A 12,424-nucleotide genomic window follows, 5' to 3' on the forward strand; every position below is an offset into this window, starting at 1 on the left:
GCCACGTGGCTTTAAGTTGTATTTCTACCAGTAGGCGTATTGCCTTTATAGCTGCAGTTAATCTGAAACACATGTTCTTTCTGCTGCTTCACTGGATGCCTGGATCACAGGGGTTACTTAAACACAACTCTCTTCCTTTAATTTCTGGGAATCTGTATAAATATTGCTTCAGACCAGCCGCAGCGGCGTCTGTTCTGTGGGGCATGACACTTCTGCAGTAGTTCTGCACCCACAGCGAAACCCTGGCTTACACGCTGCCCTTTGCACCAGACCTGGCTGGAAGAGTCACATATGCCAGCAATGGAGTGATTCAAAGTGGCTTCTACAGAAGGAACAAGCTTACCAGCTTTGGGTACTTCTCTCTCACCTCTAAAATACTGAATAAGCCAAGCTCTGACTTTCATCTGTTAGCCAGATTTGGCCCAGCATTAGGTATTTACACACTGCCCTTTCTTCACTGGCTTTTAAGAAAGCTCTTCTTGGTCCTTTATCCAACAGCAAATAAGAAGCAAAGGACTTGTATAGGCTCTATAGCCTTCCAAGTACTTATAGACACAAGAATCGTGATGAACTACTGACTGAGGCAGGAACTTGTTTACCAGAACAGTAGATAGTTTTTGTCTTCTACCTCATTTAACAGTATAGATTTGCTAGCTTCTATATGTTCTGATGTATTTAATTTTTAGCCTAGAACTGAGAAGTTACGATTTAATGCTTTTCTGGACCCTAGCACTCAGTAGCTGCCAGCATCAGTGTGGTTTGGGCCACACACATCTGCTTATGTGTTTAGACACACCCAGGCATGAGTGCTTGCCCAGTTTTGAAGTCCTCAGAGCCAAGGCTGGCTGAATAGTTCAAGCTAGAGGAGAAGAAAACCCAGCAAAAATCAGGTGTGCATTTCACAATCAAGAAGGACAAGCAGCAGCATGTCATCACAGCTCCCGTCACAACGAGATACAGCAGTCAGGAGTGGTGGAGATGCATTCCTCTCAATGTTACTCAAACTCACTGCCATGTTCTTACTCTGTAGGTTCAGGCATGCAGATTCCAGTGATTCTCCTTCTCCTGGGTCTTCTAACGATCCCAAGTAAATCCCAGAACTCACCTGCTGGGCAGGTAAGTAGAAGACAGCAACAGAGAATGAGGGAGAGATACTTGAAGAAGATTATTTAATTTTAGAAAGTCTTAAGGAAGGATTAAGCACCCTCCTCCTAAATTAACTAGGCTTTCATTTAGCAACATAATGAGACTAACTACTGCTTTACGTAGTTAAAGCCACAGTGCTGACATCAGGAGATGACTGTGAGGCAGACACAGTGGATTCCAACCTGAGCACCACCTCCAGCTTTATTGGGACACTTTAAAGTGAAGTCACTATTCCTGCAGTCTCTCTGTATCAGTAAGATCAAGCTAATATTTCTGTGGATTACAGGAGAGTATCCGCAGATTGTTTGCCTTTGAAATGCTTAAAGTAACCATAACTGTTCTTGCAAACTTCAAGTCTAAACACAGTGCTCCCTGTACTTGCTAGAACTCTCCGACCACTGATGGGACTGTTGGTGAGGTTGAGGAGGAAGATCCATTCTACAAGACCCCTGTAAACAAGCTGGCAGCTGCAGTCTCCAACTTTGGCTATGACCTGTACCGCCAGCAATCCAGCCGGACGGCCACTGCCAACGTGCTGCTGTCTCCATTCAGCCTGGCGACTGCTCTCTCTGGTCTCTCACTTGGTGAGTTCCTGTCCCTTTTCCTCACATGCTGTTTGATTTGACAGGCCCTCCTTTATACTGTTGTCCTTCTTGTTGGCAGGGGCTGGAGAACGAACAGAAGATGTGATTTCTCGTGCCCTCTTCTATGATCTACTTAACAAAGCTGAGGTCCACAACACCTACAAGGACCTACTGGCCAGTGTGACTGGGCCAGAGAAGAGCCTGAAAAGTGCCTCCCGTATCATCGTGGAGAAAAGTAAAAGTCCTTTCCCTCTCTCAGAATTTACCTACATAACTAGCAGCAGGTAGAAAACACTGACCAAGTAACACTACACAAACTGCTTGGCTCTGATATAACGAGCCACAACACAGGCAGTGTGCATGGAATGTGCTCCTGCTTCAGATAAAGCCTTGGAAAGTTTGTGCACATGCAAATAAATGAGAAGACCAAACATGCACCAAAAGATACTGGTGAGAGCAGCTAGCACGCAGAAGACCTAGAAGAAACTCACTATAAGGATTCTGGTTTCCTAGCAGATGCTGCTAACTATCAGGAATCACAAATTACATTGTCCTATTTGGTGACAGCATTCAGCCAGTATTCTGTGTTTAGTTCCTTGCAGAAATATTTGAGATGTGCAGTCAACATCTGAAAAAAAAAACTAGCAGCTATCTTTTGGAACCAAAATCTAATAGGTGGAGTAAGCTGTGCTCATACAGAAAGCTAGAGAAAGAAGATTGATGCAGGAATAGCTGTACCCAAGCCTTCTGTTCATATCTCTCTTCTTTACTTTTTAGTAGAGAGTTGTTCCATACTCCAGCATGGATGGTTTTAGGATTTGGTTCAGTTTCTTCCTTGCACTGTCAGTCATTCCTTTTGATGGCAGGTTTCAGCATACTCACAGCCACAGATCTCTTTTGAGAGAACTGCTGCTGAGCTTCAGACTGCAATTTGCTGCCTTGAGATCGTTTTCACAAGGGCGCTAATTAACTGCAACATCCATCTTTTTGTTTCCCAGGACTGAGGGTGAAATCTACTTTCCACAGCCAGCTAGAGAAGTCCTACAAAATGCGTTTGAGGGCACTAAGTGGCAACACCCAGTTAGACCTCCAGGAAGTCAACAACTGGGTACGGCAGCAGACGAGGGGGAGGATTCTGCGGTTCATGAAGGACATGCCCACAGATGTCAGTATTCTCCTTGCTGGGGCTGCCTACTTCAAGGGTAAGGTGTGCACTTTGTTACAGAGGTCTGTTAAGCACGCATTAGAAGATATGTGAAGGAACGACCTCACTGCCAACAGTGAAAAGAAAGTGCCAAGGTACCGAATATAAGAAAGTGATTGAGCACACGTTTAATAAGCAAGAGAAATATTCATGCTACCTGAGCAGAACTAGTCGTCAGCAGAGGAATTATTACTCTTGGGAAGCTGAATCTTTTTAATTATTACTCTTGGGAAGCTGAATCTTGACCTGTTTGCAGTAACAGACCAGAGAAGAAAGCTTAAGCTTGCAAAACTCAATGGTAAAAGATAGAGCATTAACATTTAGGGAAGGCAGAGGTTAAAGGCTGTGCTGAGCCTTACTGTCACTGTGGAAGGCATGTAGGGAAATACTGGAGGGATGTTCTAGAACACACTCCAAGCCAGCACCTACACAATCCAGTGTCCCAGAGAATTATTGCTTAGAGACAAGGAGCAAAACAAAGGTGGAGAGAGGAGTGCTTTCTGTGCATTGACACAATTGTTATCCTTTAAAATAGTTTTGTCATTACATAAGTAGACATCAACTTCCCAACAGCTACTCCACCCATACACTGGCTTGATTTTTTATTTCCCATTTAGTCAATTCTCAGATGAAAAGGAGGGGCCTAAGAACGGCAGTAAATCAATAAGCTCCATCAGCCTACTTCCATCTCTATCATTCACTTGTGCCTCAACTTTTAAAGAACAAATACTACATCATACATAAAGCACAGCATTTCTCAGCCGCATATAAGACTAGTTTAACATTCCAGACAATCTTTCATTTTATCTTTTCAAAAAAACAGGGACTTGGAAAACCAAGTTTGACACCAAGAGGACTGTCCTGAACGACTTCCATCTGGATGAGGACAGAACTGTGAAAGTGTCCATGATGTCAGACCCCAAAGCCATACTGCGATACGGTTTTGACTCAGAGCTCAACTGCAAGGTCAGACAGCAAATATTGCACAAGATCTAAACCTACTGAGGAACAGGCTCAGCTACACTTAGCTGTTAAGCCATTCCACAAGACAGCATCGCTCCACCCATCAGGCTAGTTTTGCAGTCCCTATTTTGAAAGGCAGTTTGTTGATTCTTAGAATATTCTTTCTGCTGTTACATTGGCTAGTGCAGAATTTAAACAGTGCACAGATCCTACTAGCCTGTTTTGGTCTACTTAAAGCTGGGCAAGAGGAGCAGGACACACAACTTTTCAATCTGTACTTGTTTCAAACAAATCTTTTGCTGTAGTATGAGTTCAAAGAAGGGGCACTGGTCCATGGGTTTTATGTCCCTTTCTTATTTATAACTGCTCTTCCAGATTGCCCAGCTGCCACTGACAGAAGGAGTCAGCGCCATGTTCTTCCTGCCTACGAAGGTGACCCAGAATATGACTCTGATTGAGGAAAGCCTCACTTCTGAGTTTGTTCACGATGTAGACAGGGAGCTGAAGACAGTGCATGCTGTGCTAAGCTTGCCCAAACTGAAGCTGAACTACGAAGAGGCACTTGGCAACACTTTAAAGGAGACAAGTATGTACATCACATTCTCTCCACAGACTGTCAAGTCTGAAAGCAGTAGGCAAGTTGCTTCCTGCTCACAAGGGAATATGATGCTGGTGGGTTATTAGTTTGGTACCACTCTCAGTCTGTACAGATTTCAGCAACAACTAAACCACTTCAGTCCAGGACTCCTCAGCTTTTTATCAGATATTTCCACCAAGCTCATACAGTGTTTCTGAGGTTAAGAGGGAGAAGCACAGTACAAACAGATGTAAGCTTCTCTCTGTTACCTCTGCCTGAACAGCCATGTCCTCCTGGATCACAGCATTAGCAGTGCTGCTTTCCCACCTGCTTTTAGTTAATGGAATTTTCTTTCTTTCCTCCAGGGCTCCAGTCACTTTTCACATCACCTGACTTTACTAAGATTTCTGCCAAACCTATTAAGCTATCTCATGTGCAACACAAGGCAGTTTTGGAGCTTAATGAAGATGGGGAAAAATCCACACCAACTCCTGGGGTGAATGCTGCTCGTCTGACCTTCCCCATAGAGTATCATGTGGACAGACCATTTCTTCTTGTGCTGCGAGATGATACCACTGGAACCCTCCTCTTCATTGGCAAAATCCTGGACCCCAGAAGTGTTTAGATCCCTTCACAGTAATCTGCAGTGGTAGTGCTTGAGTGGAAAGGATGGTACTGGGAGAGATATTGGCTCCCTGCTCTGCTGCACAAAGACACAACTTGCAAATCTTATGCCTTTATGCTGCAATAAAAGAGCTTTTGCTATTACTCTCCACAAGCCCCTGTATTCTCCCTTGAAAGACTGTCCTGGCTATGTCACATACCTTCACACTCCCATTTTCCCTAGATGGATCCCTAGTGCTGTTCTCTCCTATATACAGACATTACTCTAGTGTATACTGCATTTTCCCCTAACACATCCACCAAGCCGAAGCCAGTTGTTAATCACTGCTGGATCTGCTCTGGTAGCCCTCCAAGTTCTGCAGTGTCCTCTCTTACAGCTCGTGAGCTTGCACTTCCCAGCCAGCTGCCTCATCCATCCCAACCATTTATGTTTCGTGCTGACAAGAATGGAAGTGTGTCATTGGAAGAAAAAGGCACTTTGGTCTGGATGACTGAACGTTCATGACCAACAAAATACCAACATGGGAGGTTCATCTCTCTAGAAACACACATACACATAAGCATCTCAAGCATTTGCTTCACCCACATGCAGAAATCCTACAGCAGCATCTATTTCCACTATACCACACGCAGACCCCTCATGTTAGAACCGGTCATTTTATTTACAATTGTATCTCTAAAGAGCATCTTGGATTTCACTTGAGTTATCGTTACACACAATTTTCCAGCTTGTACTACATGACAACCTTACCACACGAAACTTAGCTTTGATGAAAGATCACATTGAATCTTCCTTTGATAGGGAAATTAAGTCCTCTGAAGGATGCTTCTGGGAAGCTCTAACAGACAGGTCTTCATCTCTTGTAGTTCCTGGATCTGAGTACTCTGTGGACCACAGTGCACTGATAAAATCTCCTCTGCTCTTTGAATTGTGCTCAGAGCTTCAGAAACTGCCAATCTGAAGTAGGGAAAGTGTATACAAAATAATGAATTCAGCTCCCTCAAGTTGCACAAGCTTCAAACCTTCTCCCCAAGAAACCTCACCCTGTTCATGGCTATCAATCCCACCCTCCACCACCCTTCAGCAACAGGAAAAGTAGGAAGTGTTTCAGCTGCAAAGGGAGAATGGGCAAAAATAATGAATAAGGAAAGGAAATGGATAAAAAGTTAAAACATTTGAGTATATGTACCCCTTCTTCTGCACTGTAGCTCATGCTAAAATTCAGACAGTTGAAGGGGTGTGTTGTTAGAAGATTTGCAGTAATCAGGAGATTAACTGGAGGGCCAAAATAGAGCAAGATTTTATTTCCTTATTTGAAAAGATGTCAACAACATTGTTCAATTGAAACGCAAACACCAGGGGTGACTAGTTCTCAGAATAAAATAGGACAGGGAATAAACAGAGTCAGGGAATAGAAAGAGTAGACAGATAAAAGGCTGAGGAATGGGTCCAAAGAGAATCATAAGGCATAAGTGAACCCTGTTGGGTTCTATCGACTTGCAGTTGAGTAGTGGACAACTTTTGTACCTGGACCAAACTGCCCAGGGCCCTGCAATATGCCAAGGACCAACTGCCACAGTGCTGTGTTGGACACACATGAGGCACAGGGATGGGAGAGAGAATGAAAGCAAATTTACCCATTGAAGAGAATTTGTGCCAGTTTGAAAAGTTCATGACCCATTTCTACACTAGATGGCCCATGATGCATTTCCACAAGCTGAATACTCCTCTCCAAGTGTCTGGCTGCTTCCTGCCACTTTCCTAATGGAAAAATAAACAAACAAACAGAACTATAAATAATTACCTTTTACAGCTACGGTCATACAAAGAGTTTGACAGCATAATGCAAAACGTGGTGAACTGTGTCTACAGTATTCTTGGGAGGCTGCTATTCTCTGAACCAGGACAAGGAAACATGACAAGAACATGAGATCACATTATTGGTCATTGCCTGCTGAGAATGTAATTTTGGCAAAAGCAGTCTTTCTGAGAGCTCTGCTGTCAAAACTAGAGAAATAGAGTAGTAGAAAAGTAAAAAAGCTAGTCAGGGAAAACACTAGCCAAATTAAATCCCCAGTTCAGAAAACTGGAGACGATTTTGAGTGAGAAGACAATGCCGTACCAAGAGCAGCATAGATCTGTGCCAGATGGTCCTCCAGCTCTCCCATCAGCAAATGCTCTGGTGACAGGAAGTTTCTAGCATCCATTTGACACTTCAGGAGCATTCTGATAGCTTCATCTATAAAACAGAATATGAAAAATTCATCCTACTGGCCAGTCCCCAGCCTGCCATGAGTCACGTAATAAACTCAGTCATCTCTGCATCTTACACAACTATATCTGGATTTGGTTAGGATTCAACATCTACTTCCTCTGCAGCCCTGCTTACTCTTAACGCAGAGCTGGCCAGACTCACTTCAGGAAAGCGAGGCCCAAGAATGCATAACTCCAAAGTTATCCTGAGTTCTTTTAGTCACTGTGGAACAACGTGTGACCTAGATTAACACCCGGATCAGGGGTATAAAAAAAAATAAAGCTCAAGTCCCCAGGGACATCCGGCTTCATGCCAGCAGATCCCAACTACATAAGCAACAGTGCCATCTCATGGCTATAACAAGCCTCCTGATGCGTACCAAGAGCTGCTGACCTTAAAGCAGAAAGCTGAGCCTTACCAGCCTTGCTGTCTCTTAGCAGCTCTAATGCTTTCTCCATTTGCTGCTGAAGGTCCAGTAAGCGCCGTGACAATCTCCCTCTGCTGACTGAGAATGCACAAGCTTCGTTTGAACAACAAAGCATTTCTTCCCCCTGTGAAAACATCCCTGTGATCATTCTTGCTCACATTCAACTCAAACTTGCTTTCCACCTCCATACCTCTGTATTATGCTACAGAGATGCTAAATATAGTTCAGAAACCAGGTGGCTTGCTTGTAAACTGCTGCTAACTTACTCGGGTTTTAGGTGAAGCTTCCAGGAATAGCTATGATTGCTATGCAGGCCGGTCTCAGCCCACCGTAGGTTAGGTTGAAGCAAGGTCAAGAAGTATACAACTAATATTCATACAAAATACAGACCCTGTTGGCTTATCATCTATGCTACATTTGTTTTCCATTTATATCCTGTGAACTGCAGACAGTGTGATTCTGATCACACATAAACCCTGCAGGTAACATCTTGTGCTCTAGACTCCAGGACCCATTTTCTTTCCCAAACATCGTCCTCCCCACAAACCACAGCCATGATATTATCAGATTCCTTCTGCAAGTTCAAAGGGATTTTAACTCCCTGTTAAGGGCAGAATTTTCACTATAATGCTGGAAGATTGAAAGCAAGAACACTGCAAGGAAGCTGGTTAAGAACAGTGAAATACTGCTTTTACTCTGCAAGGGCTTTTACTTGTGCAGCAGAGGTGATAAACTCAGGCCTTTAAATCTTGACTTTCCCAGAGGCCCAAGCATTACACATCCTGATAAAGTTAAACAATCATAACCATTGAAGAACTACCTGCATTGAAGCCTGGCAGTTAGGGCAGCAGAATGAGTTTCTCATGGACACACTCTCGACATCACACTCTAACTCATCGAGGCATGCCTGACAGCGGCACTCAAAGAAATACTGACTGAGAAGCTGTTGTCTCTCAGCAACCCTCATTCTACAGTGATGAGGCCCTGCAGAAGGACAGCAAGGGTAGAAAGCACTTAACAAGTACAGTTCCTAAAGATCCATCTTTGTTAAAACTGAGACAGAAAGCAACATCTTTTGGATAGCACAGAACTGGAGACTGAAAGCACATTGGGTTCAGCAGGTAAGAAATACTTAGCTTGATGCCTCTGGTCAAGGCTCATACATAAACAAAGACTCTAGCAGCATTACACTGGGAATTATGATATTATTAGCAATCAGTAAGCACGCCAAGGAGGGGAGAAAGGATATCTGTGTGCCTTGAGACAGAGACTTAACACTTACCGTAGCAATGGAAAATCTCCTGGCCGCTTGGGATTGGCTGAGATGCCCTGACAGTGGCAACTGTCCCACTGAATGACACACTGATATTGGGGCTGCACGAATGGTTCAGAAGGCTGAGGACAGGAAAGAAGGCTGTGGCCAGGCGCACAGGCTTCTTATTTACAACAGCACCATCTCCAGACTCTAAAGACAAAGAAAAAACACTGCGTTGAGAATGAATGCTCTGTAACCCATGCAAATTATGCAATTACAGATACCACTAGATAGCTGGTACAGTAAAGGACAGCTGAATACCATCTATGTGTGCACCAAAGAACAGGCTGACATGAGACAGGACATGAAATTTTAAACAATTACTTCCCCTCTGCAATAGGAGCTTTTTTACAACTCTCTGCTTCACACAAATGAGATGAATTACAAGGAAGAGCTTAAATTTTTTATCTTACCTAACTCCTGCATTACAGTGACCGCTTGTGCGTTACACTGTAGCTGCAACACATGCCTCAGCATTGCTTCTGCTATAATCATCAGTTCTGGAGACAGTTCCTCAGATGTTTTTCCATACGTCTTCTGTTCTGATCCCATTATAGATGACTCCCTGTTCAGAACAGCAGCCTCTAGACCAGTTTCTTGCAATTTTTTGCATATAGCTACTATACTCAGCATGCAAAGGAACTTATGTTCAGGACTATGCTTCTCAACATGTGGCAAAAGGTTGAACACAGCTCGGTAAGAACTCTGGTACTGGCCATTATCATTACAACCAGGGATACCTTTTGTTCCAGCTCTTGTATCCAGTGCCTCACTGGGATGTTTATCTCCTGCCTCAGCATTGCAAAGGTCCTTGTTGCTATCACCATGCGACCACTCCACCAGCCTGCTAACCTCTGAAAATCCTGCTAGTAAAACAGTCCTTAAGGCAACATGGCAGAAGACCCCTAACACGAGCAGCAGTGCTCCCAAGGGGCACTCTGTCCTGTGGTACTGCTCCCATGCCACATCTGCACAGTTTTGGCTGCAGTACTTCGCATAACTGCATCCACAGCACGGGACAGAGGCTAAGAGCTGCTTCAGACAATGGTGGCAATAAAGATCTGCGTTAGTGACTTGAGTATCCCACACCGTTTCACTGCTGTTCTGTAGAAGAAGGCTATCCCCTTCACCTGGGCAGAGCACACAGACAAAAGCCTTCTCTTTCAACAGGTTCTGTCCTGGCAGGATGTCCTGGGAGGCCACCAAGTGACGTCCTCTCTCTGTATTGAAATTCAAGCTCAAAGATGAAGATGCACCTGAAATACTGCCATTCTCTTCCCAGATCTCGGACTCCCTTTGAATATCACCATGTGCTCCTCGTGAAGGTTCTGAACAGCTCCCCTGATGTATTTCAGTCTTCAGCTGATTTAACTTTTTCAGTAGCGTAAGGTGGGTAGAACTAGTCATAATCCCATCTACAGTCACTTTATTTTCCACTGCAGTGAGGGTGTCTGTTGCATCCTGTAACCTCCCCAAACGCAGCAGGCATTCAGCCTTCCGCAGCAAGACCTTGGGCAGCAGCCTATCTGGATAGCCATGACTTTCAGCCCTGGCAATATCTTCCAAACAAACCTAGAAACAAAGATAAGGACTTCTAAGGCCACTTGAAAATGATGTACTCTTTTATTCCATTTAAGATTCAGCACGTTTTAATAAGACTCTTTACTGGCTATGGACAAAAAGTTTGCCTATCTGTTAAGCAGATAAAACTTCTAACATAGAACTAGAAAGAAAGCAGCAATGTCTAGCTAACGATGGAAGCTTTAAGCACAGCTTCAGAAGCACACCTGATTTTAAAATGGCTCGGGTTGGAAGGGATCTCAAAGATCATCGAGCTCCAACCACCCTTCTGTGGGAAGAGCCGCCAAACACTAAATCAGACACCAGATCAGGTTGCCCAGAACCACACTCAACCTGGCCGAGAACACAGAATCACAGAATTGTAGGGGTTGGAAGGGACCTCTAGAGATCATCGAGACCAACCCCCCTGCCAAAGCAGGTTCCCTACACCAGGTTGCACACCTTCAGCTTCTCTTAGCAGCTTGTGCCAGGGCCACACCACTCTCTCAGTGACAAATTCCCCTGATATCTAATCTAAATCTCCCCTCTTTTAGTTTAAAATCATTCCCCCATATCTTATTGCTATCTAACCACATAAAAAGTTTATTTTCTACCTGCTTGTAAGTTCACTTTAAGTGGACAGCCACTATTGGGTGTCTCCTAAGCCTCTCCTCTAGGCTGAACAAGGCCAGCTCCCTCACCAGCAGAGGTTCCCCAGCCCTCTGATCATACCTGTGGCCTTCTGGACCCGCTCCAACAGCTCCAAATCTTTTGTGAGCCAGGAGCCCCAGACCTGGACACGGCACAACAGATGGGGCCTCACGAGGGCAGAGCAGAGGGGGACAATCCCATCCCTCTCCTTGCTGCCACCCCTCTGCTGACGCAACCCAGGATACAGCCGGCCACTGATCTACAGCCTCTCAAAGAGGCACCACTGTGGGGTTTGCGGGAGCAGCGACCTGAAATCTGACACGCAAACACTGCGAGGCAACACCTCAGATTCTGCTTGTGCTCTTCTTTACCCCGTAACCCACATGCTCAAACTGCTGCCCCGACTTACCTCAAAGTGCCCGAGATGGAACAGGGCTGCGGAGCGGTTGGCGAAGCACAGGGCCACCTCAGGACTGCGGGGAGGTTCGTGGGCCGCGGCCTGTAGGAGCAGAGCGGGTTGACAACTAGGGGAGAGGAGGGCAGCCCCCAGCGCTTCTCCTCACAGAAACCCCTCAGCAGTGTGGCGCACGAAGCGCCCGGCGGGGCCGCAACTCTCACCCCAGCCCCTCTTACCAGCGTTCTCTCCTACCTGCGAGTACAGCCTAGCGGCTTCGCTGTAGCGGCAGCGGCCGAACCGCCGGTTTCCCTCCTCCCGGTAGAAGCGAGCGGCCGCCGGCTCCTTGTCCGTGCGAACCCGGTCACACAGCCGCCGTAAGGCCGCCACCTCGGGCCTGCGGGACACCGGGATCAGCACCGCGGCCAACCCCACCTCCGCCCTGCCTCTCCCATCCCGCTCACCCAAAGAGGCCGCAGCCCACCCGTAGCGCCTCGCCCAGCGGTGCCGCCGCCAGCCGTTCCCTCAGCGCTGGTTCCAGAGCGGCCCAGCGCCGGGCAACGTTCTGCCGCCACTCCTCCACCGGCAGCGCCATGGGCCGCTCCCCGTTCTACTTTCTAATGGCGGCGCGCAGTGGGGCAGCACTGCGTTCCCTTAAGGCACTTCCGCCGTACGGCGACCGGGCAGCCAATAGGAGCGCGACTCTGGGCGCGCGCGGCGTGAC

The 12,424-nt window shown here is 46.0% G+C and overlaps 2 protein-coding genes across 2 annotated transcripts; one reads left to right on the plus strand and one right to left on the minus strand.

Annotated features, from left to right (window-relative positions):
- Window positions 1-1,038: 1,038 nt before the first annotated feature.
- SERPINF1 (serpin family F member 1) lies at window positions 1,039-5,099 on the plus strand (the record flags this gene model as incomplete). Its single annotated transcript, XM_079545044.1, has 7 exons — window positions 1,039-1,116; window positions 1,532-1,730; window positions 1,810-1,965; window positions 2,729-2,932; window positions 3,758-3,900; window positions 4,273-4,483; window positions 4,840-5,099. The coding sequence occupies 7 exons, from the start codon at window positions 1,039-1,041 to the stop codon at window positions 5,097-5,099; spliced, it is 1,251 nt and encodes a 416-aa protein (XP_079401170.1).
- An 806-nt stretch (window positions 5,100-5,905) lies between these two features.
- On the minus strand, window positions 5,906-12,295 carry SMYD4 (SET and MYND domain containing 4; the record flags this gene model as incomplete). The annotated part of the gene is made up of 10 exons (XM_079545022.1): window positions 5,906-6,056; window positions 6,737-6,860; window positions 7,222-7,338; window positions 7,772-7,904; window positions 8,601-8,764; window positions 9,063-9,245; window positions 9,509-10,667; window positions 11,716-11,805; window positions 11,956-12,097; window positions 12,165-12,295. The coding sequence occupies 10 exons, from the start codon at window positions 12,293-12,295 to the stop codon at window positions 5,906-5,908; spliced, it is 2,394 nt and encodes a 797-aa protein (XP_079401148.1).
- Between the last annotated feature and the right edge of the window lie 129 nt (window positions 12,296-12,424).

This window comes from Tetrao urogallus (genome assembly GCF_951394365.1).
Source record: "Tetrao urogallus genome assembly, chromosome: 20".
Lineage (NCBI taxonomy): Eukaryota > Metazoa > Chordata > Aves > Galliformes > Phasianidae > Tetrao > Tetrao urogallus.